At 40.9% G+C, this 27,195-nt stretch overlaps 1 protein-coding gene and 1 long non-coding RNA gene across 2 annotated transcripts in view; one reads left to right on the top strand and one right to left on the bottom strand.

The window, feature by feature from the left end:
* Positions 1-15,978, bottom strand: part of LOC127568304 (arf-GAP with GTPase, ANK repeat and PH domain-containing protein 1-like) — a 540,943-nt gene extending 524,965 nt beyond the window's left edge. The window contains 1 exon segment of the mRNA XM_052011908.1: positions 14,971-15,978. Within this exon segment, the coding sequence (XP_051867868.1) occupies positions 14,971-15,196 (226 nt within the window). The 5' untranslated portion in view covers positions 15,197-15,978.
* Positions 15,007-25,668, top strand: LOC127568322 (uncharacterized). Its single transcript, XR_007955994.1, has 3 exons — positions 15,007-15,124; positions 20,136-20,224; positions 25,606-25,668. It is a non-coding gene; the product is annotated as an uncharacterized LOC127568322 (long non-coding RNA).
* Positions 25,669-27,195: the final 1,527 nt, after the last annotated feature.

The raw sequence follows: 27,195 nt of genomic DNA, 5'->3' as shown, positions 1-27,195 counted from the left end.
ATGGGTCATATTTTGACAGCCCACAGGTCCAAGGCTAAGACAAGCAACTAAAGCAACTTTAGCGGCCATCCAAAACGACAACGAAAAGGAAAGCTTTGTAACTTGAAAGATTGTTTTAAAAAAAAGGGACCAGGATCGTGCAGTATCTGTGCCACAAACAGCATCGGCAGTAAACAGACAGGTTTTCAACGAACAGCATTTGTTAACAACCAGTGAACTGACATGCAAACTGATTACTGTAGAAGGTTCATTCATGAATCAAGTCACTCACTCCGGCAAGTTCACCCACATACCATTGACAGAAAGCACCATCACACTGCAAATCTGGTGAGAGCTTACAAGCATTAGTCAAATAGAGTCCACAGTGCAACACAACCATCCCCCTTCCCACTCTCTGACATTGAGCAGTCTGCCCTCAACAGAATCCTCACCTTTGTACCCCTGAGCCTACACCTCAACGAGTTCTGGGCCCGACATGATGTCAAGCTCTTCTGCCATCGCTTCCATGTCCATTTCTTTGGCAAGGAATCTTCATACACACACTTATAACCCCTTCTCACACCTCCAACACTCTTTCCTCTTGCACACCCCCTTCTGGCCTTTTACCCTCCCTTGACCTTTTTGTTTACAATTGCCAACGCAACATCAACAGCCTCAATTTCTCAACCCCCCTCACCCACTCCAACCTCTCCCCCTTTAACACAGCACTTCACTTAAACCTACAGAGAAGGTACCATGGTGGTCTGGCAGACTGACTTGTATCTTGCAGAGACTAGATAGCAGTTCTTGAGACACCTCCTCATGCCCTTCCCTGGACAACAACCCCACAATGCCTCTATCATCGACCTTTCCTCTCCTCTCCCCTGCCCCCATCCAACTCCATCTGCCCCCAAAAAAATTTCCGTTCCTGCATCCACCTATCACCCACCTACCTTCTCCAAACTCCCCCCTCACCTTCCCCACCTTGCTCCATCTGCCCATCACCCCCCACCCCACCTGGTTCCACCTATCACCTACCAACCCATCTCACCCCTACCTTTCATTTCTACATACTGGCTATCTTCCCTCTATATTTTTAGTCCTGATGCAAGGTCTCAACCCGAAACAACCATCCCTCCACAGATGCTGCCTAACACACTGAGTTACTCCAGCAGTTTGTTTTCTGCTCCAGATTCCAGCATCTGCAGTCTCTTGAGTCTCCACAACGATATAGCTACTCATCATTGCAGCAAACTATGAAAACAGGCCAGTTTTAAGTTGTCTCAGCCAGTCTTTCCCATTAACCCAAACTGGAAGTACATTTTCCAATGATAATGCTTCAAAGTCACCCCTTGACAAATTTTTGGAAAGACACTAAACTCACGTAACAGGTACAATGCACAATTCACATAGATAAGATGGCAAGCCAGCCTTTGGCAAGCTCAGACCAGTCCCACATACTGTAAAGAGTCAAGATGAGAAGGAATTGGATAAGATGGAATAAAATGGTGTGTTTGTGAAAACAAAACAGACTGATTCAGCCTTGTCAATGGTGACTGTTCCTAGGCAGACAAAACTCTGCAACTGTGGAGACTACAAAGTCCCATTGGATCAAGGTGTACATGACAAACAATATCCACTACCCAATTTACAAGACTTGTACATGGAGTTAGCAAGATCAAAAGGATTCAGAAAATTGGACCTCTCCAAAGCCTATGCACAAGTAAACATCGTCAAAGTACCTGACCAACAAACTCAAGGGCTCTGCTCATACTTTAGGTTTTCTGATGGAGTTAAGTCTTTTCCCCAAGATTTTCCAGGCCACAATGGGTAAAATCTGAGTAGTGAATCACTGCTTTTGCAATGAAGATGGTCTGTTGATTGCCACAAGCACACAAGATGAAAACCTTCTTATTTTGGAGAGAGTGCTTAGATTACATGAGCACAAGGTGAAACTGAAGTGAAGCAAATGAATGCTTTGCATTAAACAGTAATGAACTTTTGTTTGAAAATGGATGCCAATGACCCACAACCAATTAAGGAAAATGTAGAAGCCGCCACCAATGTGCCGAAGACTTGGTTGGGCAAGATAAATTAATTGCATTCATTTCTCACATTCAAAAGTAGTGAGCACAATTACACACAAATTGATAAGGAAGTTGATGAGTACTTTCAAATGCAGTCACTGGAAATCATATGTAAGACTTCAAGACTGTCCACTCTTCCCATTGAAAGAATGGACATAAACTGGCCAGTGTACAGATCATAACTACCTCAAAAGGGGTGTCATGTGAGCAAAAGTGCATTAAGTGGAGGCATAGTGATTTATTACCCAATACTTTAGGAGAAAGATTTTGACCACAGGAATGAACAACTTTAAAGCATTTGCAAGCAGGTTTGTTTTCTGGTCATATTTAGACAGTGACCTTTAAGCAAATGCAGTATTTGCCAAAATTGTGGAAATGAGCCACTAAACACAGCTTTTCAGTCATGGTCAGGGCTCTCTGGACCTTTCCAGAGTACATCCAAATTATGAGCAGGTTAGGCCACTCGGCATCTTAACTACTCTGCCATTTAATAAGATTACAACTAATCTGATTGCAACCCCAGCTTCACATTCCCTTGTCTATCCACAGTGAAGTTTCACCTTCTTGCTAATCAAATATGGATCTACCTCCACCTTAAAAATAATCTTCTTTCATCATTGAGGAAGAGATCCAAAGATTCACAAAACTCAGGGGAAAAAAATTCACCTCACCTACCTTTAATAAGCAACCCCTTATTTTTAAAATAAGGGTCCTACTTCTAGTTTCTCACACGAGAAGAAATCGCCTCTCTGCATCCACCCAGTCAAGGCTGCTCAGAATCAGTAGAAGTAGGTCTGCTATATTGTATTTTCATAATGTGAATTGGTTACAAAGCGATTGATGGACTAGGGAGCACTATTTGCATTACGCAGGCTGCACTGGTTTTAGCACAATCAGGAAAACCTGCTTAAAACTGTACTTTGGAGGCAATTATAGTGTGCTCTGCTATAAGGCAACTTTCAATCATGCTAGGTTTCTTAGGAACATAACTATCATGTTATAGCAGAACTACCTGCACATGAAGACTTGTAAAACAGAAATTATTTTCTGGTTTGTGGAAGGAGGTCATCTCTGAACATGACCCTCAGTTCCAATCTACTCTGGTGACGAATTTTATGAAATGAATGGTATCAAATACCATTATCCGGCTTCAAATGGAGCAACCAAGAGATCAGTTAAAACAGTTAAGGAAGCTTTCAAGAAACGATTTCAAAGCTCAGCATAAAACATCACCTGATTAAGTATGAAACAACTCCTCACACTATCATAGGGTATACACCTCCAGAACTCTCACTGAAGAGAAGACTGAAAATGCACTTAAGCCAGGTTTAATCAGATTTGGAGATAACAGCAGTAAAGTCAAACACATCACTGTAAGATGAGTTAAAAAGAACACAGCTTCAAGCAAAATGAACATTTTTATGTTCCAAGTCCACCATACACCTTGGAGTCACACAAGCACAGATTTGCAGAATCAAGAGATATTTGGTTAAAAATTGGTAACAAAAATTGGAGTTGGAATCGATTTATTATTGTCACTTGTACCAAAGCACAGTGAAAAACTTGTCTTGCATACAGTTCATACAGATCAATTCATTACACAGTGCATTGAGGTAGTACAAGGTAAAAAAATAACAGAACACAGAGTAAAGTGTAACAGCTACAGGGAAAGTACAGTGCAGGTAGACAATAAGGCGCAAAGTCATAATGAGGTAGATTGTGAGGTCAAAAGTCCATCTTATCGTACTAGGGAACCGTTCTAACCATACGAGGGATAGAAGCTGTCCTTGACCCTGGTGGTACCTGCTTTCAGGCTTTTGTATTTTCTGCCTGGGAGAGGGGAGAAGAGAGAATGTCCGGGATGGATGGGGTCTTTGATCCTGCTGGCTGCTTTACAAGGCAGTGAGAAGTATAGACAGAATCCACAGAGGGGAGGCTGGTTTCCGTGATGTGCTGAACTGTGTTCACAACTCTGCAGTTTCTTTCAGTCCCGGGCAGAGCAGTTACCATACCAAGCCGTAATGCATCCAGATAGGATGCTTTCTATGGTGCATCGATAAAAGTTGGTGAGAGTCAAAGGGGACAAACCGAATTTCTTTAGTCTCCTGAGGAAGTAGAGGCGATGGTGCATCGATAAAAGTTGCTGAGTGTCAAGTGGGACATACCAAATTCTTTTGTGTTCAGTTAGATCAAATCAAGTGTTCATGTGGATCAAATGATCTCTACTAAAGATAAACTAATGCTAAATAGTGAACCACTTGACCATGAAGTTAGATCCAGTGCAAACTTCAAAAGCGAAGAGCCAAATCCAAGCAGGTCTGGCAAAGAAACAGAATCTTTCAGTTCAAATCTAATGCCAAACATTCATATGATTGATTCAACCACAAAAACCTGTGGAGATCAGGATGACTCCAAAACTAACTACTGAACAAGACTGACGGCTATTGTTCATTAAGTGTGTATATCGATAAGTTATTTGCAACCCACTGCTGCAAATGTAAAAGGGATAGATAAAAATACTTTCTGCTTTAAAAGAAGTGAAGCTGTGTAGCATATTTTAAAGCATGAAGGTGGAGCTCCCTATGGATATGTACATATAGGTGGTCTCCAGGTGACATAAAAGGTTCCATTCCTGAGAACTGCCCATAAGCAGATACTCTATGTCAGAAACACCCATTTTCTACTGTATCACTCTGTATACACTTGCTATAAATCTTTCATTTCATTGAATAATCAACCTAACACTACCCATAATTAAATTAATGGAATATTTATTGTTTTCAGTCATTAATGAATACAATGAAACATATTATTGGCTTGAAAAGTGGTAAAGATGTATGGGAGAATTTGCGTTAAGTTGGATTTCCATTAAGTCAGTTCATTAATAACCCGGGGAGCCCGTGTACTGTGACCCTGACTGCACAGGTAGTCATGTAGTTCGGCTACTCTGCAGCAATGTAACGTCATTGACTGTCTCAAATATACAGCCGGTTCCCTTAAAGTCTCAAATGCAAATTGTTTAAGTGCATTGCCATGCAAACGTATCACTACGTGCGTCTTAATGCCTTTGTGAAGAGATTAGAATATAGAACAGTACAGTATAGGAACAGGCTCATCAGCCCATGATGTTGTGCCAAACTAATTAAACTAGTAATTAAATGCCTAACTGAGGTCTCCCCTCAAGCCTCCACCACTCCAGAGAAAACAACCCAAGTTTGTCCAACCTCTCCTTATAGCATGTGCCCTCTAATCCCAGCAATATCCTTTTCCGCACCTTCTCCAAAGTCTCTACATCCTTCCTGTAATGGGGTGACCAGAATTGAATGCAATACTCCAGGTGCGGCCTAACCAGAGTTTTATAAAGCTGCAACGTAACTTCCTGACTCTTGAACTCAATGCCTCGACAAGCATGCCATATGCTCTCCTTACCCATCACTTTTAGGGAGCTATGGACTTGGACCCCAAGACCCCTCTGTACATCAACGTTGTTAAGGGTCCTGCCATTAACAGTGTACTGTCCCTTCACATTTTCCAAAGTGCAATACCTCACACTTGGCCAGATTAAGCTCCATCTGCCATTTCTCTGCCCATATATGTAACTGATCTTCTACACTATCCACAACACCACCAACCTTTGTATCATCTGTGAACTTATTAACCCACCCATCCACATTTTCATCCAAGTCACTTATATATCATTAAAATGACTAACACCGAAAATCCATTTGAGTGGAATCAAACTGTAACCATGTAATGTTCTAAAGCACACCGAGTCACTAATTTTTATTACCCAAAGCAAAACATTGACAGCAGTTATAAACTGTGCCTTTCCATGTTAAGATCTTTGGAACTTAGACAAAGCAAATTGATAGATTCTTACTGTAAATATAAGTACTTTAGTATGGTCCACTTGGCTCTCTTTAGCCCACAATAAATTTCAGTTGAAAACTTGCACTGTAATGTCTCAGAAGTCAACATTTTTCAGTGCTTTTTTTGGTTTATTAATTTCTGCTGTTGAATGTCAATTATAAAAATCTACATTGAAAATTCTGCTCTCTTAGGTAGCTGACATCATCATACAAAAATTAAGGCAAAAGCTCAAGCAGCTTGTTAATGTACTTTGAAAACCATTATAACCAGGTGTCAGTGGAAAGTTTTCTTTAATCTTAACGAGAAGCATTTTCAGGTGACATTTCCAGTTTATCATAACACTTGTAATTCTGTAAACTAAAACTACACAAATAAATTGAAATTATGTAAAGACCCAATTCACAGTGATGAAACTTTTAGTTCAGAATAGAGCAAAAGATCAGAATTTTGACCTGCAAACTTTTGCTGTTTATGTGCCTCTACGTATAGAGCATACATTTTTTAAGTTATGATCATAAGCTTTCAAACTACACCAAGGAGCCAATTTCAGAGCAGTTCATCCTAGTGCCTTGCTCAATGAGAAAGATTTCGATAATAATCTTGTTGTTTTGGGTGCTGGAGGAATAAACATAACATGATAGAATTCTTCATTAAAATGGAAAGTGAAGTAGTTCAATCTAAAACTAGGATTCTAAATTTAAAGGAAGGAAACTATAAAGGTATGAGGAGTGAGATGACAATGACAAATTGGGAAATTCATTGAAAAAGACACAAGTGGTATGCAATGGCTAACATTTAAGGAACAGATAAAAGAACTACAAAACACAAAAGAAAAAGTAACCCAACCACGACTTACAAATATAGCAAGGGTAGTATTAAATCCTTAATTAGAAGGGAATGTATAGAATTGCCTGAAGTAGCAGGCCTGAGGATTGAGGGCACCAGGATTCAGCATAAAAGAACCAAAAATTTGATTGAGAGGAAAAATAAAATTACAGAAGAAAACTTGTAGGGAATATAAGAGACTGTAAAAAGTTCTACAAGTATGCAAAAAGATTGGTGAAGATTAATATAGATACTTATATTCAGAAACAGGAGAATTTATAATGAGGAATAAAGAAATGGTAAAGTAATAAAACAAATAATTTGTTTTCACAGAAGAGGCCACAAATAATTCCCAGAAATGCCCAGGAATCAAGAAGGGAGGAATTAAAGATAATTAGTATTAGGTTTTAAAAAAAAGTGCTGGAGAAATGAATGCTAATAAATCCACAGGACTTGATATCTGCATCCCAGAAATACTAAAAGAGATAGCCATGGCAATTCAGGATATTTTGATTGTCAACTTCCAAACATCTGCAGATCTTGGGACAATTCCTACAGATTTGAGGATAGCAAATATAATGCTACTATTTAAAAAAAGGAGAGGAAACAGACTGGTCTGTCCAATATCAGTGATTGGTAAAATGCCAGAGTCTATTATAAAAGGATGTGATAACTACATACTGAAAAAATAAATGCAACAGTAGACAAAGTCGGCATGAATTTATGAAAGGGAAATTGTGTTTGACAAAGTTACTGAAATTTGAAGAAATAACTAGTAGAACAGATAAGGAAGATCTAGTTGATGTTGTGCATTTGGATTTTCAGAAAGCCTTTGATAATATCCCACATGAGGTAGTGGTGCAATATTAAACCATATGGGATTGTGGGTAATACACTGACATGGACTGAAAATTGGTTAACAGGAAACAGTAGGAATAAATGGGACTACTTGGGGTCGCAGGCAGGAGTTAGTAGAGTTATACAGGGATCAGTGCTGGAGCTCCAGCTATTCCCACTAACTTTGGCCTCTATACCAAAAAAAAGGATATATCTGATATTGAGGGAGTGCAGTGAAGATGCACCTGATTGATTCCAGAGATGGCAGGACTGTTGTAGGAGGAGAAATTTGGGCCACTAGACCTGCATACACTAGAGTTTAGAAGAGTAAGAAGGGACCTCATTGAGACATACAACATTCTGTCAAAGCTATCCACTCTGGAGGCAGGCAGGATTCCTCTTGCTTGAAGATTCAGAACAAGTAGATACAGTCTCAGGATATAGAACAAGATGTTTAGGACTGCGTTGAGAAGAAATTTCTTCACTCAAATTGCAGTGAACCAGTGACCCTGTGCAGTTCTCCATCACAAAAAGCAGAGGAAGCTAAGTATTTGAGGAGTGTGTAGATAGATTTCTAGACTCAAAGAGCATCAAGGTGTACAGAGAGAGAGTGGGAATATGGTTTTAAGAAATAAATTCAGCCATGATCATATTGAATGATGGAATAGGTCTGAAGAGCTAAATGGCCTTTTTTCCTATTTCTAATCTTTTTATGTAACAGAGAACAAATTATGACTGACTACCTGATCCTACGCAACTCTGAAAACATGGGATGTTCAGTTCTCATAAGCTAGCTACTTAGAAATACAGGAATACAATTATCCATTCAGTCTCTCAAGCCTGCTCCAATATTGTATAAGATCATATTCAATCTGTACCTTATTTACTCTGGTTAACAGTTCTTTACTCCATTATCCCTTTGTACCCGAGTTTATTGATTTTGGATCTTGAAATTTTTAACTATCACGGAAGCAGATTCCAGATTTGCACTACCTTGTACTTCATAACATGACCAAGGTTCACTTCTTAGATTTATGCCCATTGGATAATGGATTCTACCACTAAAAGAAATTTTATATAAACACTCTTCATCACTTCAAACACTGATTTGATATTCCTTTGAAATTCAGGTAATTGAGTCACTTATGCAACCATCCCACATTACTTGCACCTTTAAGCCACACTATAATCTGATGATCTATGCTGCAGTCCTTCTACAAACAATAAATTTTTCCTGATGTCTATTGTTCCAAAATTGAACTCAATGCTCTTGATGGGCTTGATTAATACTCTATAAAATTGAACTATACCGTCATCATCTTTGTATTCCTACCCCTTCAATGTGAACTCCAACAACCCATTTGACTTTGTACAAGCTATCAATGATTTCTACATGTTGGCAGCTAACTTTGTACCTCAACTACTGCAAGAATCTCATAAATTGGGTTGATCTTATACTATTACTACTACTCAAAATGAGAGCAGTAAAGAATGAAAAGGAACCATGTGTCTCATCAAAACTCATTCTTCTTCCAACCAATGTTGCCTTCATGTTATTTCATTGCACTTCAAGCAACTGCAATATTTCTGCTACATTCATTTTACTAACAGGATATACCAAATAAACACCATTCAATAATGTCAATGTTCTCTGGCTCCATTTCTTTGATCTACTTCAGATCAGCTGACCCTGCATTCAACTTCAGTTTAAGTATGCTTTGATGACATCACTTCAAGCTAACTTCTTTCCATATCATAAATCCTCACTAATCTTGTTTCACAATTCAATCCCTTTGCAATTAGCATCAGTGATTCTGCTTTAAGAGTCTTTGTGACAGGAGTGCTGCTTTGGTCCCTTTTGCATCTTCCGGGTCAAAGGTGAATACAAATTTTCAAAACTACTGCCAGAGTGGAAATTGCTGACAAAATAATTGGAATTGATAATAAATGGAAAGAAATCATGTTGTTGATTCTGCAAAAATTGGATTGCGAACTTAATTAGCTGCGCTATCAAGGGCAAATGCAAAGCACAGCACATCTCAAATGGATAGTTACAGACCCTTCTCCAGAGGCCAATCACAAACCAATTAAAAGGTGTACACAGGTCTGACAATGGGGGGGCGGGTCCAAGGGTAAATCACTTTCCAAACACACATATATTCAGAAACACAAACTAGAAACAAATCAGTAGAGTTTAAACATGTTGCACATCACTGAGTAGTATTTATCAATGCAAAATACTTCAACATACTTGTCACTCAAAAAAATATGGATCTCTCTCCCATTTCCATATATAGCTGTCCAGTGAAAAAATTGTGGACCAGCTTAAATATCTGAGCAGCAGCTTCTCTAATGCTAGCCTACCAATCATAGAAACTGCCTCCAGAATAATAAAGCCACCCAAGGCTTAGTCTACTCCAGCAAAAAAAATCTTCAACCAACACAACAATTGTTCCTTCATCTACAAAGCAGCTTCACATAAACAATGGCTCAAGGTAGTGGCACACCACCACCTCCTCAAAAGCAATTAGGGATCAGCAACAAAGGTGAAAAAGTAAAAGAAAAGCATGCACTTCCTCAGTTTGATAATGAATATTTTTACCAGTAAAGAACTATGAACACTTCAAGTACAAAAACAACCATTGAGGAATATTGCTGAAAATTAAACTAAGTGTATCAAGCAAGTAATCATGTCCAAAGCCTCCAAAACAAATCTTGCATAGAGAGCTGGGGCAGGCAGAAGGGTCATCTGCACTAGCACTTCAAAGAGAAATTGAAGAGTAGTGCTTGAGGGTCATCACCAATCTGAAGGATTTAATGAAAGTAGCTCAAAATGCAAATCAATAGAAACCTTTGACAAAATCAGCACAACAATTTTAAGCCAGAATGACAAAAAAAATCATTAGGATGCAAGTGAAAGGCAATACAGAGCTACAGCATCTGACACCACAGTTACAGACCTACTTTGCCAGTATTGCACTAACTACATGTCAGAATCCCAGACCTAACCAGTATAACATCAAAGGTCTTCAAGGTTTCACATATCACACAGATTGTACAGGAAAAATTACAAATCATCAAGGAACAGGAAAGTTTTCTATGCACAGGTGAGAGGGGCCTGCCTTTCTGAGCACAGTTGTTGTTGAAATATTATTCCTTCAGAAAAGCAAAAAGAAAAAGTAGTACACTCCCACTGGTAGATAGCTCAGATATCCCTTCTGTGCAAGAGATTGAATACAATACTTTTTTGCAGAAAATAACTGCAGAGGCAGGTTTACCTGAAATTTTCTGAGCTACAGAGATAAAATATGCTCCCGTTACCATAAAATCCAGGTACATTCACCTCATTCTTTATTTTTCCTCTCACACCTCAATAAAATACATTTCATTTTCCTCTATTGCTTGTAAAAAGTTCAAGTACTCTCCATCTAGTCAACTGCTTGAGTTTGAAACTGCTTTTCCAGTAACCATTGCTTACAAACATAAAAATGAAAATATCTTTGTTAAAACTGATTAGTCTTAATAGATGAGCCCTTAGTTTTGAGAATTGAAAATACATCGGGCAACAATGCTCCTCTCAGCCTGACTAGCAATCATTCATTTCAGGGCTAAATGTATCAGTATAACATATGAACATAAGAAATAGGAACAAGAAGCAGCCATTCAGTCCCTCATGCCTCCTCCACCGCTCTTAAGTTCTGAGTGGATCTGTTGCTTCAGCACCACTTGCCTGCACTAACTCCGACATCCCACAATTTCCTTGGTGTCAGTCACTGAATATATTCCAGGCAGAATCTATCAATCTCTGCCTTGAATATATTCAAAGACCAATCCTCCCACATCCCTCTTGGGTAGAGAATTTGAAAGATTCACCATCATTTAGGTGAAGCAATTTCTCCTCATCTGAACTGCTGACTCCTTATTCCGAATCTGTGACCCCTGGCCCAGGGAAAACATCAATGCCAAATCTATCCTGTTGAGCAGTGTTATTATTTTGTATGTTTAAATGAGATCACCAATCATTCTCCTAAACTCAAGAAAGTACAGGCCAGGACTGCTTAATCTCTGGTCATCCCAGAAATCATTCTCGTAAATTCATCAGAAAGTAATTGAGTGACAGATAAGACCATGCTGCAGTTATTAGCGAGCTTAGCTTTATGATCCGTATAGAGATATTTACATTGTAACAAAACTCTTCCATCCCAACAAAAATGTACTCCAGCACGTCATACCAAAGTGCTTTGTACTCTTAATGCAATATTATCTCAATTCCACTTTCATGTATTAAATTTCCTCCTGAGCTGTGTTATTTAACTAAATAGGGCAGCACTGTAGCGTAGCGGTTAGTGTAACTATTACAGTGCCAGCAGTCAGGGTTCAATTCCCGCTGCTGTCTGTAAGGAGTTTGTGCGTTCTCCCCGTGACTGCGTGGGTTTCCCCTGGGTGCTCTGGTTTCCTCCCACACTCCAAAGACATACAGGTTAGTAGGTTAACATGAGTGTAATTGGGCAACGTGGGCTCGTTAGGCTGGAAGGGCCTGCTACCGTGATCAATAATATAAAACTTTATTTATGCAGCAATCAATTTTAGTGCAAGAATGATAATTTTCAATTTCACAACATACAAGTCAGTGATAATAAACCTGATTCTATACTTCAAAAGCATTGGATTGCCTGCCATAAAAATGCACAAGCATGATGGAAGGAAGGATTTGCCACTTTTGATTTTTTTTAAATTAAGCAAGTGTCAGCCAGCATGTGTTGCCTATCTCTAATTGTTCTTCAGCAGGGTGGTGGTCACCTGCTTTTCTTGAATGACTGCAATCCATTTGAAGGTAAATCTGTACTGCTGGTACACATTTCCTGAATTAGGATCCATTGAAAATGAAGGAATAGTGAAATAATTTTCAGGTTAGAACCTGCCTGACTGAAGGAGAACTTCCAGGTTGTAATGTTTTTGCATGTCTCGTGCCCTTATCCTTCTAGACAACAGAGGTCACAGGTGAGCAAAAGCAGCTCTCAAAAATTCCTGACACAATGAAAGAGGTGAATGGAGTGCCAATCCAAAGGTTGTTTTGTCCCAGATGGCAAGTTCTTTGCACGTTGCTAATGCTAAATTCATCCAGGCAAGTGGAGGGCATTCCTTTACACTTTTGATGGTGGAAAAGCTTTGAGGAATCAAGAGGTGACCCATTTATCACTGCCACAGGCAGCAGTCTATTCTCATAGCCACAGCATTCATATGGCATGTCCAGTTAAGCTTTGGGTCAAGATTAGCAACCAGGATTTAAAGTGCGTGTTCTAGCAATAGTAATGTTGTTGAAATGTCAAGGGGAAGCAGTGAAGATTGTCTTGCTGGAGATGGTCAGTAAGTGGCATAAACATCAATTCCCATTAATCACTTCATGGACGAATCTTGTACAACTCTTTGCTACATGCAGAAACTGCCTCAGCTAACACAACTTGTTCTGAACACCATAAACATCCCCACTTCTGTCTTAGATGCTGCACCTAAAGTTATTTGGCCTGAAAAACACCTGCCGCAATGTCCTGGTGATGAGATGGCTGATTTCCAAAAACACAATCAATTTCCTTCGTGCAAGGTTTAACTCCTGCCACTGCAGAGTATTCTACTCGCCCATCACTTCCTCATTTTTGATTCCTTCTGTACCTTATTATTCTAAGAAATCTAGCTTGAAAAATTTGTATCAGCTTTGTTCCAAATGCCTGGAAGGTATTCTTACCTTCAGTTTAAACAGGGACATTAAAACAGAAAGTCAAAATCATCAATTACCTGCATAGAAGTTAAAACGGTCAATAAAACAAAAGTCACAAGTGGCTAATATGATCACATACAATATTACACAAAGCTCATGTACTGATTAATGCTAGAATGAATTGAAGTCACAAGTTCAATTAACTGGCTTGGAACAGTTATAAAGCACAAAGGGATATAACATTTTCAAATTATATCCAGCCATTAAGAGATAATTTATACCAGTACACCAAGGTCACTTTTAGTACATAATTCCATAGTTGGTTTCCAGTTCCATTCATATCCTGATGCTGGACGACATAATAAAATTTGGCGCAAGGAAAATTCAGCAAATGGACAGACAGGAAACTCCCAGACACCATATCTTAACAAGGAAAATTCCCTCTGCAGTTTCATTTTCACACCTCCATAAACTTAAGTGCTGATTGCTATATTGGCTCCCCATATACACTTTAACACTACAATGCATTACATAAGAGAGCCTAACAAAAGTCTGCAAAATCTAAAGGTCCCCTGAATGAGTTAAATCATCTCAGGCAGGTTTCAGTCACAGTTTGTTTCCTCTTCAATTGCATATGGCTGTCTTGTTAGTTAAAATTTGAACTGCTGTTTTGGTAACCTGTTATCAATCTTTACATAGTGATAAACCATCCTAGTGCATTTTTAGTTTCAGAAATCAAAGGAAATGGATTTGCAAACATACCATTCACTCATTGTGCCCATGATAGTGTGCACAATAACATTTTAATTCAACCAGTTTGTTTCACTTGCTCAAGTCAAATCTTTATTTAATCTTTTGCAACAACAATGTAATAAAATTATTGCAAAAGATTAAATAAAATTCATCAATTTAAGGACCTTACTTCATGTTTTTTCTCTTTTTGGTTTAATTCACAGATTATAATGGGTACCATTTTATTGTTCGGATGCAATTTGAACAAAATTGAAAAATAAAATTAATCATTAACATTATCAGAAAAATAAAAAATTCAACATAAAATGAAGCAGCAACAGATGGGCTCAAATGACACAGCTTCCTTCTGGATACACTGGTGCATGCATGACATTTAATCAGTACAATTCTGACCATGGCTTTGAACAAAAACTTGCCTCATTCACTAACAAACTACTTCATAAAAATAGATACCACATAACAATTATTAAAAAGGTAAACTAGCAAAGTTTTTTAAAAAAATACTATGAATTTACAATCACATAAATGTTGCATGCAGTAAATTGGAAACCCTAACTGTAACAGGCCTCAAATTAAGAGATGCAACAATCTACTCATTATGCATGGCCAGTTGAAGTACTGAATCAAACTGACTTATAATGCCACGCCAAATAAAACTATTTTCTTCACAAGCTTTTAAAATTTTGAATGTAATGGTATTATTGATGACTGAAAAATTGGTTATACAACAGCCCATAGGCAAGTTGAAAAATATACTTAAAAGTTCTTGACAGTCATCCATTTTCTCGTTAGTTCTCACCTTTTACAGTATTCTTCTCTCCTCCCCTGCCAACAATTCATTAGTGTTTTTTTTTGCGTGTCCATTAACCATCATCCCTGCCCTAGACCCTGCATACTCCTCACCTTCGATGCTGATGACATGCTCCCTGATCTGGTTCTGCAGGATGGGGTCCTCGATTCTCTCCAGCAGGTCATAGATAGAGTAGATGTTGGGATGGACGCTCTCGAATCGCTGGATCTCGGCTCGGATGGCCGCGGAGTTGGCCAGCTGCTGCTGGTAATTCATCATTTCACCGAAACCCAAGGGCGGCTGGGTGAGAGGAGGAGGGGTAGGGAAACGATCACACATACAGGGACACAGAGTGAGGTAGACAGGGTCACATAAACAGGGGAGGAGGGGAAGGGTTGGGGAAACACCAAACTACAACACAATCTCTCCCCACCATCCACCACCTCGCACGCACTCTCCTCCGCCAACAGTTCCACAGTCTCGGCACAGGCTCCAGCGAGAATCCGCTCCATAAGCCGCCGCTCTGCCCGTGTTTTCTGCCCCACTCCCTAGGCTGCGGGTGCCTGTATGCAGCGGCGGCTCAGGCTCTCTCTCTCTCGCTCGCTTGCTTCACATCGCGCTGTAGTCTCCCAGTACGGTACGGATCAGTCCGGGCTCACAACACGACTGTTTTTTTTTAAAACAGTTTCTAGTTTCCCGCAATGGCCCGTATTCGGCGTACTCACTAGAAGCCCGGCTCTCCCGCTCAAACCCCGTCCCGCTCACACTCGCACTTGATCCCGACTCGCCGCAGCTGCCGCACCAGCCCCGTGACGTCACGGATCCAGCTCTGGCTCAATTCGGATTTGCCCAGCACAGCCCTCAACCGGGCAAAGTGGGCCTAGCACAGCTCCAACCGGACAAAGTCAGTCCAGCAAAACAGCCGACGGCCAAAATCAGACCAGCACAATACTAACCCAGGAGGACAATGTCAGCCCGGAATAATCAGTCCATTCAGGCAAATTCTGACCAACACAGTTCCAGGAGAGTCTCAAAGTTCCAGTTGTGCAATATCAGCCCAATACCCAGCACATGTCGGTAACGTCTCGGCAGCTCAGATTCTGCTCGATCCCAGCCGGACAATGATAATCCCGATGTAAACCCAGCCAGGAAATGTCTGAACAGCGCAGTCTCAGTAGAGATACCTTTCCCCAGCAGAGTTCTAACACATGCCCAGCAAAGCAATATCAACACCAGCAGAGTTATAACCGGGCAATGTCATCCCAGCACAGAATACTCTGAGTGAGCAGAGTAGTTTATGATTATCTTTATGAACGAAAAAAATCATATTTAACCAACCTACTGGAGTTCTTTGAGGATGCGTCCAATTGAATATATAAGGGGGAAACCAGTAGGTGTGTTTTTTTGAATTTTCAGGTAGTTTTCAATAAGGTCTCATACAGGAGATTGATATCCAGGGTTAGACCATTTTGATTTTGGGGATAATATTGATGTGCATTGAGAAATAGTTATCAAGTAGAAATCAAAGACTGGAAATAAACTGATCTTTGAGGGATCAGTGCTTGTGACCAGCTATTCATGAGGTACCTCTGAGGGGACCAAATATCATATTTCCAAGTTTGCTGATGATACAAAACAATTGTGAGTAGGGAAGAGGATAGAGAGTGGTCAAAAACATGGCAGATGTGATATAGTATGGAAAAATGCAAAGTTATCCACTTTGGTGCACAAAATAGAAAAGAAAAGTATTTTTAAATGGAAAGAGATTGGGTAATTTTGATGCTCAACAGTATCCAAGTGTCATATACACTGAAAGCCAATGTGCAGTTGCAGCAAAGGATCAAGAAGGCAAATAGTACGTTGGTCTTTATTATGAGAGGATTTGAATACAGGTGTCAAAACACGTTACTTTAATTACCTTGGACCTTGGTGAGACCACCCTCAAGAGTACTGAGTTTCACCTTGGTCTCCTTACCTTTAGAAGGACACAATTACTATACAGGAAATGCAGTGAAGATTCACTAGACTGGTTCCAGGGAATGATGAGTTTGTCACATGAGGAGTGATCAAGTAGGCTAGGCCTGCATTCTGGAGACTGTAGATGCTGGAATCTGGAGCAAGAAACAAACTGCTGGAGGAACTCAGTGGGGCAAACAGCAGCTGTGGAAGAAAATAAATTGCTGATGTTTCAGATTGAGACTCTGTATCAGGACTGAGCATAAAGAAAAGAGGGGGAGAGGTGAGAAAGGGGCAAGTAGGTGAAAGGTGGATCAAGGAGGGGTAAGGAATGATGGGCAGAAGGAGTCAGGTCAGGGTGTGTGGGTGGGGTGGGGTGGAGTTGAAAGACAAAGGCAGGTGGGTTATAGGTGGAAACAGACAAGGGAAAAAAAAGCAGATGGAGCCTGGTGAAGGGGGGGTGGGGGGTGAAGGGGGGGTGAAGATGGAGACAGAAGCTACCAAGGTGATAAGTGGGGGCACAAAGGCTACAAATGCTGGAATCTGATAAACAAGGAAGGTGATAATGGGAACCATTAGGGGAGAGACGAAGGGCAGATGGAACCAGATGGGGGAGGGGATCCAGTGGGTGAAGTGTGTGAGTAGTAGGTGCATGGAACTAGGAGGGAGAGGAGGACCAAAATGAGTGGTGGGGAGCTGGGAGGAGGGGGTAATGGTGAAGGGAACAAAAAAATGGGAGGGCTGGATTGGATGGAGAGGGAGGGGAAATACAGGAGATGAGAGTTATCTGAAATTTGAAAATTCAATATTCACACCAGTGAGTTGGATACTACCCAGGCAGAATACGAGGTGTCACAAAAAATTCTGCAGATGCTGGAATCTGGAGCAATACACAAAAAGTGCTGGAGGAACTCAGCAGGTCAGGCAGCATCCATGAAGGGAAATAAACTGTTGGTGTTTCGGGCCGAGACCCTTCATCAAGACTGGAAAGGAAGAGGGCAGGTCAGAAATAAGAAGCTGGGGGAGGGTGAGGAGCACACGCAGGCAGGGGATAGGTGAGTATGGTGATAGGCAAGTCCAGGGGAGAGGGATGGTTAGATGGGTGGGGGAGATGGAAAAAATGTAATAAGCTGAGAGGTGATAGGTAGAAGAGGCAAAGGGCTGGAGAAGGAGGAATCTGGTAGGACAGGCCAGTGGACCATGGAATAAAGGATGGAGGAGGGGAGGAGAGGAGATGGGCAGGTCATCAAGGCAGGAGAAGGGAGCCACAAAAATAAGGGAAGACAAAGGAGTGGGGTGGGTGGGAGGAGGGGAGAAAAAGAAAGGGTGGGGTTACTGGAAGTTAGAGAAATTGACGTTGAGGCCATCAGGCTGGAGACTCCCAAGGCAGAATATGAGGTGTTGTTCCTCCAACCTGCATCTGGCCTCAGCATGGCAGTAGAGGAGGCCATGGATAGACATGTCAGTATGGGAGTGGGATTGAAGTGGGTGGCCACTGGGAGGTCCTGGCTGTTGCAGCAGACGGAGCGAAAGTGCTCGACGAAGCATTTGTTTTAGTTTGTTTTGGGCCTCACCCTGGCAATGGAGAAGGCCGAGGACAGACAGATCGGTGTGGGAATGGGAAGGGAAAGGGAGTTGAAATGGCATGCAATCAGGAGCTCAAGGTGGCTATTGCAGAACAGAGTGCAGGTGCTCTGCAAACCGTTCACCCACGCTTGGTCTTGCTGATGTAGAGGAGGCCACATTGGGAACACCAAATGAAGTAGACGAGGTTGGAGGAGGTTCACGTCCCTGGATAGCGAGGGAAGAGGTATGGGAACAAATATTGCACCTCCTGCTGTTGTTTTTTTTTTGCCACAGGAAAAGCATTCAAGGAAATAAAAAACATGTTTGGTCAACCCAAGTGAAGGCAACAGTCACCCCAGTATCATCCAATTCAGACAATATTATGAACGGCACTGCCAAAGAAATGGCAATGCAATAATATTTGATCATCATTCTCAATCCAGCTAACTACTGCAGGCCAATACATTCCCAGTGAAGCAGTCTTTGTTCATCCAACACATTATCCAGGTAACCCATAGTTTAATAAAGGCAGGAGAAAGAAAACCATGAACTGGAGAGTAATTGGGTAAATGCAGAATCTATTATGAAGAAAGTACTGGCAAAGCACAGAGAAAATAACAGTAGGATTCAGCAGTGTCAGCATGATTTAGGGTAGGGAAATCATGTTTGAGACTCAGAGAACAGATATTTGGGGAACTAGTAGATGTGCCGTATTCTGACTTTCAGAAGGTCTTTGAGGTGCCATGCAAAAGTATTAAAATAAAATGTGAACACATGGGATTGGGATACTGTAATAGCATATATTGTGGATTGGTTAATGACAGAAAACAGATTAGGAATAAATGGATAATTTTTGGGCTTGGAAACTGTAACAAATGAGATGTCGCAGGGACTGCTGATGGGGTTCAGCTGTTCGCATTTAATACCAACTATTTGGATAAGAGAGCCAAGTGTAATAGAACGTAGAACAGTACAGCACAGGAACAGGCCCTTTGACCAACAACATTGTGCCGAACTAATTAAACTAGTAATTAAATGCCTAACTAAACTAATCCCTTCGGCCTACACAATGTCCATATCCCTCCATTCTCTGCACATTCATAAGCCTAAGAGCCTCTTGACACCTCTATCGTATTTGCCTGCACCAGACCCCCAGCAGCACCTTTTAGTCCCACACATCTTTGAACCTACCCCCTCTCACATTAAGTGAATGCCCTCTAGTATTAGAAATTTTGACCCTGGGAAAAAGACTCTACTCTCTCTATGCCTCTCATAATCTTATAAACTTCTATCAGGTCTCCCCTTAGCCTCTGCCAGTCCAGAGAAAACAACCCAACTTTGTCCAACCTCTCCTTATAGCACATGCCCTCTAATCCAGGCAGCATCCTGGTAAACCTCTTCTGCACCCTCTCCAAAGCCTCCACATCCTTCTGACAAAGGAGTGACCAGAATTGAATGTAATACTCCAAATGCGGCCCAACTAGAGTTTTATAAAGCTACAACATAACTACCCAATTCTTGAACTCAGTGCCTTGACTAATAAAGGCAAGCATGCTAAACACCTTCTTTACCACCATATCAGCCTGTGCAGCCACTTTCAGGGAGATATGGACTTAGACCCCAAGATCCCTCTTTACATTAACACTGTTAATGATTTTGCCATTAACAGCGTACTTTTCCTCTACATCAGATCTCCCAAAGTGCAACACCTCACATTTGGCCAGATTAAACTCCATCTGCCATTTCTCTGCTACAGCGCCAGCGATCGGGGTTCGATTCCTGTTGCTGTCTGTAAGGAGTTTGTGCAGGTGCTCTGGTTTCCTTCCACATTCCAAAGACGTACAGGTAGGTTAATTTGGGTTTAAAATGGGTGGCACGGACTCGTTGGGCCGGAAGGGCCTGTTACCACGCTATAAGTAAAATTTAATTTAAATTTAATTTAATTTTAAAAAATTTAATTTGCAACTGATCTATATCCCACTGTATTCTTTGGCAATCTTTTACACTATCCACAACACCACCAGTCTTCATATCGTCTGCAAATTTATGAAGCCACGCATCTACATTTTCATCCAGGTCCTTTATATATTTTCACAAACAGTAGAGGTCACAGTACGGATCCCTGCAGAACACCACTAGTCACAGACCTCCAGCCAGAATAAGTCCCATCGACCACTACTCTCTGTCTTCTCTTGGCAAGCCAGTTCTGAATCCAATCAGCCAATTCACCATGGATCCCATGGATCTTAATCTTCTGGATGAGCCTCCCATGAGGGACCTTGTCAAACACCTTACTAAAATCCATGTAGACAACATCCACAGCTCTACCTTCATCAATCACCTTCATCAGCTCCTCAAAAAACTCAAGTTAGTAGGACATGACTTGCCCAGCACAAAGCCATGCTGATTGTCCCTAATTAGGCCGTTTTCTAATTGGTCATAAATCCTATCCCTAAGAATCCTCTCCAGTAGCTTCCCTGCTACTGACATAAGACTCATCAGTCTATAGTTTGTAGGATTATCCCTATTTCCCTTTTTGAATAATGGAATAACATGAAGATCTTGGTCAAGGCTCCAGAGATCTCATCTCTTGGCTCTCAACAACCTGGGGTATATCAATCCAGCCCTGGCCCTGGCGACTTATCCACCTTAATGTTCTTTAAGAGGCCCAACACTACCTCCTTCTTTATCTCAAAATGCCCTGGCATATTAGCACTCACCACACTGATCTCCCTATCTTCCACATCTTTCTCCTTGGTAAATACTGAAGTATTTATTTAGGACCTCTCCCATATTCTCCGCCTTCAAGCATGTTCCGTCCTTTATCTCTGAGTGGTCCTACCCTCTCTCTAGTTATCCCTTTGCTCTTGATGTATAGAATGCCTAAGGATTCTCTTTAATCCTACTTGCCAAGGACTTATCACGGCCCCTCCTGGCTCTCCTAATTCCCTTTGAGTTCTTTTCTAGCTTCTTTATAATCCTCAAGGGCTCCATTCGATTTTAGCTTCCTAAACCTTACATACGCTTCCTTTTTCTTCTTGACTAAATTCATCACCTCTCTGGTCATCCAAGGTTCCCTTACCTTGCCATCCTTGTCCTTTCTTCTTCCTGGAACATATCTGTCCTGTGCTCTGTGCAGTTGGCCTTTAAACACCCTCCACATGTCAGATGTGGACTTGCCAATAAACAGCTGTTCCCAATTAACTCTCCCTAGTTCCTGCCTAAAACTCTCATAATTTGCCCACCCCAATTTAATACTCTCTCACAAGTTCCATGCTGATCCTTACCTATAGCTTTCTTAAAACTTAAGGAGTTGTGATCACTGTTCCCTTACTGTTCTCCCACTGAAAGGTCAGTCACCTGGCCAGGCTCATTTCCCCAATACCAGGTCCAGTATAGCCACTCCTCTTGTTGGACTATCTACATACTGATTTAAGAAACCCTCTTGGATGCACCTATTAAATTCTGCCCTGTCTAAAACACTTGCAGTAAGGAGGTCCCAGTCTATATTAGGGAAGTTGAAGTCACCCATAACAACAACCCTGTTGTTTTATTTATACACCTTTCCCAAATCCTCCTGCATATCTGTTCCTCAATGTCCCAGTGACTATTGGGGGGGGGGGGGGGGTGTGTAGTAAAATCCCATCAGATTAATTGCACCTTTCTTATTTTTGAGTTCTACCCATATAGACTTAGTGGATGAGCCCTCAGTTATGTCATCTCTGAGTGATATTGTCCCTGATTAATAGTGCAATTTCCCCGTGCCCCTTTACCTCCTTCTCTAAAATACTGAAGCTCTGGAACATTAAGCATCCAGTCTAATCCCTCTCAAACAAATCTCTGTAATGGCCATTACATCATAGTTCCATGTGCTAATCCATGCTCTAAGTTCACCATCCTTACCCCTAATATTACTAGCATTAAAATAAACACAGTTTAACCCGTCTGACCCATCATGTCTATTACCTGGCTCCTGCCTGGTCTTCCTTAGAGACTTACTGGTCATGACATCTACCTCCCTCTCAAACCCTCCACTTTCTGATCTGGAGCTCTGGTTCCCAAGTTTGTAGATCATACAAAACTGGTTGACAATGTGGGTTGTGAGGACCATGCAAAAGGCTGCAAAGAGAAATGGACATTCTCAGTCAATGGTAAGGACCTGGCAGAGGGAACACAATGTAGAAAAATGTGAGATGATGCATGTTGGGTCAAAAAAAATTGAAAAGTTGACTACTTGTCCAATGATTAGGAATTGATAGATATTGGCATTCAACAGAACTTGGATGTACTTGTACACAAATCATTAAAAATTAACATGCAGGGGAGCAACCAAATAGGAAAGCAAATGATATATTGGCCTTCATTGCAAAAGGGTTTGAGCACTAGAGTAGTCTTAATGCAATTATATAGGGCTCGAGTAGGACCATATCTGGAATCCTGTGTACTGTTTGGGTCTCCCTAAGGAAGATACACTTGCAATTGGGGGATTACAACAGATGTTCACCAGATTGATCCCTGGGATGGAAGGATTGTTCTATGAGGAGAGGTTAACCAAGCTGGAAACAGAGGTGATCTCATTGAAACATACAAAATTCTTACAAGACTTGGCTGATTATATGTAGGAACAATGTTCTGACTGGATGACTACAACGAAGAGTCTCTGTCTCAAAATAAGGGGTGGACCATTCAAGACTGAGATGATGAGAAATTTTCTTCACCGCATGGTGGTGCATATTTGGATTGTGGAAGCTCAATTGCTGAGTAAATTAAGACAGAGATTAGATTTTTCTTTATTCAAAGAATTGAGCAAAGCAGGGTGAATGCATGAAAGTGGCACTGAGGTAAAAGATCATCCATGATCTTACTGAATGGCGGAGGAGGCATGAGGAGCCATATGGCCTACTTCAACTTCTATTTCACATGTTCTTAAACAGGCACATTGGGTGTGAAAACATATTCGGCTAATGTTATTAAAGCAAGGGATTTCCAGCCCAATAAAACCCCAGCTGCGTAATGTCATTTCAATATACTTTCATCCAGACAAAATCAACTCAGACAATATCTTCCAGTACAACCCAATACAAGCGAAGCCAGTCCAGTGCAGTTTACCAGATAATGCCAGATCAGCAGAGTCACCATCGAAGCAATTCAGCCAAACCTGACAATTTTCAAGGCAGCATCACTTAACCAGACAACCAAAGTTCAAAAAACCCCCCCAACTAAGCAATGTCAATTCAGCACAGCCAGGAAATTGTCCAGGCAATTTGTGTCCAACCAAACAACACCCTAGCTGAACAACGTCAGCCTTAAAGTACCAATCTGACCATTCAATGCCAAGCATGTATAATTAATGCTAGCTAAGCAAATCAGCACAGCACAACCACCTAGTAAGGCAATGCCATCGCATATAACAAATTTATCAACATACAACTCTGGAAGTCATCCCAATAATGTTAAACACTGATAGCCATCCATTCAAGTGAATTTAGCCAGATATAATTAATGAACAGTCAGTGTCATGTGGTTTACACCAGCCAAAAAGAAAATCAGCCAGGCACACCCTGCTTATCGTCAGCCTAACCAAACAATTGCAATCCAATCAGGTTTGCAACAACAGTCCAGTGAAATATTGACATTCTTGTAATGTATTCAGTACAACTCACCCATATTGTACATGTATTGTAAGCTGGATAGTGGTAGCTTTTCAAATAAAAAAGAAAATGCTAGGTCAGCCAGCTTCTGTGGGAGATAAACAGTTAATGTTTCAGGCAACTGATCTTTTATCAGAAATGAGAGAAAGTGGAGATAAAACAAGTTTTTAGGTGCAAAGAAATGGAGGAGGAGGAGGAAGGGACAAAAAGGCCTGTGAAAGGGTTAGAGGCGGACAGATTAAATGACAAAAGGGATAATAGCCCAAAGCAAGCAAAGATAGTAATGTCAGCTTTTCATCCAATCAGCATAACAACAAAGAAACGGGAATAACCATTCAGCTTTTTGAGCTTTATTGGAACAAGGTCGATCTCTACCTCAATAATATATAACTGCCTTTTCTCAATATCTAACAATTAATTTTATCTTTGAAATTTTCAATTGACTATCCATAGCGATGTTCAAATTTCCACTGTCCTTTATGTACACTGCTGAATTCCAGTGTCAATTAAAAACTTTGATTTCTCCCCTCCTCCCTGCCCCCCAGCACTGACATTTTAAACTTAAATTTATGCACCCTGTTCTCATAATTTCTTCTTTTAGCCAATCCCTTGGGATCAAGGGTAATTTTCACTCCAGTTTTTATGTTTTCTAAGGTGGCTAATGAGGCCAATGTGGGAACCACAGGCTACTCCACAGATGGTACAGAAGGTGCCAGAGTGGGTTGGTGGATAGTTTAAAGTGCTGTCCTGCTTTCACCACTTACATAAGGGTTTCTGTGAGCTCCTGGTACATTGCCTCAGATTCTCAATGCCATCCTGAATGTTTCTCCACTTTGAGCAGTCATGAGCCAGAAATTCCCAGAGTGCTGATGATGTTGCATTACTCCAAGGAGGCTTTTGAGCACATCCTTGATCTTTTCCTGTCTGCCTGGTAATTCTTTTTGTGATAGAACTTGAAGTAGAGTGTGTGTTTCGGGAGTCTGGTGTCAGGCATGCAAATGACATGACCAGCTGACTGTAAACAAAGCTTCAAAGCATAGGATGTTGGGCTGGGAGAAAACACTGACATTGTTTGCATATCCTTTCAGTAAATTTAGAGAGTTTTATGGAGTTGGTATTGGTAATACTTTTCCAGTGCCTCAATATGCCTGCCGTAGGTGGTCCAGTTGTCAGAAGTATAAAGGAGGGCAGGAATCATTGCTGCTAGTCGACCAGTTTTGTGCCAGGTCTGAGATCTTGACCTTCAAATACTCTTTTCAGTGCTCGCACACTGAAGCCAGTGGCGAATTTTATCATTCATGTCATTGCCAAGAGATGGCTCCTGAATATGAGGATTAAATAGACCAGAGTCTTGTTGTGATCCTTTATTGTTGGAGGGCACTCTGGTGCTGGAGGCAGGTTAGAAAAGGACTTTTGTCTTGTGGATATTGAGTACAAGACCCATCCTCTCAAAAGCTTCAGTTGAATGAGTTGATGGTTTGAAGCTTAGCCTCTGAGCACCGCAAGTGCAAGCATCGTCATAACTCTATTAAAACTGATATAATTCTGGCATATTTATGCTCTGTACTCTTTTAGCCCAGTACATCTGTATTGAGGTGTGGTGTCCAAAAATGAATGTTGTACCCCCGGTGAAGACTGGCCAAAGGTCTGTGCAGCTGAAGCCATAATTCTTCTCCAGTGTATTCCACCCTTCCGACAATAAAGCCAACATTTCGTGATTCTCTTTGATATCATTTTGTATGTTTCCACGAGCTTTTAAATGATTCCTCTACATGCAAGCCTTAATTTGTTCCCCCCCCCCCCACACCTCAGCCAATTTTCTAGCCTCTCTCTATAAAAGCAGATTCTTGTTTCTAAAAAGATAAAAGGTAGAGGACCTCAGTTCTTCCATTTGATTTGTATATGTCACAATTTTTGGCCTTTTCAATTAGCCAATCAACATACTTCTTCTATCTGATCAATTTAATGTACTTCCAAACTCTGTCCTATGCAAAAGTAAAATCACAACAGGCACAGTAGCGTAGTGGTTAGCATAACACTATTACAGTACCATAGACCCAGGTTCAATTCTGGCCACTGTAAGGAGTTTGTACATTCTCCATGTGTCTGTGTGGGTTTCCTCTGGGTGCTCCGGTTTCCTCCCACATTCCAAAGACATACGGGTTAGGAAGTTGTGGGCATGCTATGTTGACGCCAGAAGTGTAGCGACACTTGCAGGCTGCCCCCAGAACACTCAACACAAAAGGTACATTTCACTGTGTGTTTTGACGTACATGTGACTAATAAAGATACTGTATCTTATCTTAGTTCTTCCTCCACATTTGAGTGTTCATGTGGAAGAATCATCAAAGAACAATGGGAACATATCAAACATTATCAAAGAAAATTCAAGAAAAGATGAAGTAAAAAGCAAAAGCCAAATACATGGAGAAGAACATGTGTGACATGTTGATCAGCTAACATTCCCCAAATGTAAAAAAACAAATTGCTGGAGGAACTCCACAGGTCGAGCAGCATCTGTGGAAGGAAAGGAATTATCAACATTTTGGGTTGAGACCCAGCATCAGTCCTGTTTTTTGCTCCAAATAACAGCATCTGCAGTATGGCTGATGAAAACATTCCCTAAATTCTAGGTTTAGATAACCTCTTTTTAGAACCTTATTCAATGCCTTCTGAAAGTCTCTATGGGAAACATACACAGAAACTCCCTTATCCTCTGATGACCTTATCAAAACATTCAACTAGTTTATGCTCAAAAACAAACGGTGGTAGGATGGAAAAAACAAAATGGGGGTGATGACAAAAGAGACTGAATAAACAATTGGATGAGAGGGCTGCAGAAATAAAGTGTTAATGGAGACACAAGAGACTGAAGATGGTGGAACCTGGGAAACCTGGAGTGAAATAAAAACAAACTGCTGCAGGAACTCAGTGGGTCGAGCAGCACCTATGGTGGTGGGTGGGAGGGGGGAAGGAAGGAATTGTTGATGTTTCAGGTCAAGATTCTGCATCAGGACTGAGCTCAGAATGGGACTTAAGAATTCAAATGGTCTGTGGTTCTGCATTTACCTTTCCTGACAACAACAATTTCCACATTTAGCATATTTAATATTACATAAACATCTCAAAGTGCTTCAGAATCAGGTTTATTATCACTGACTTATG

Source organism: Pristis pectinata, chromosome 1 (assembly GCF_009764475.1).
Source record: "Pristis pectinata isolate sPriPec2 chromosome 1, sPriPec2.1.pri, whole genome shotgun sequence".
Classification (NCBI taxonomy): Eukaryota; Metazoa; Chordata; class Chondrichthyes; order Rhinopristiformes; family Pristidae; genus Pristis; species Pristis pectinata.
This window is presented reverse-complemented; position numbering and strand designations above follow the sequence as displayed.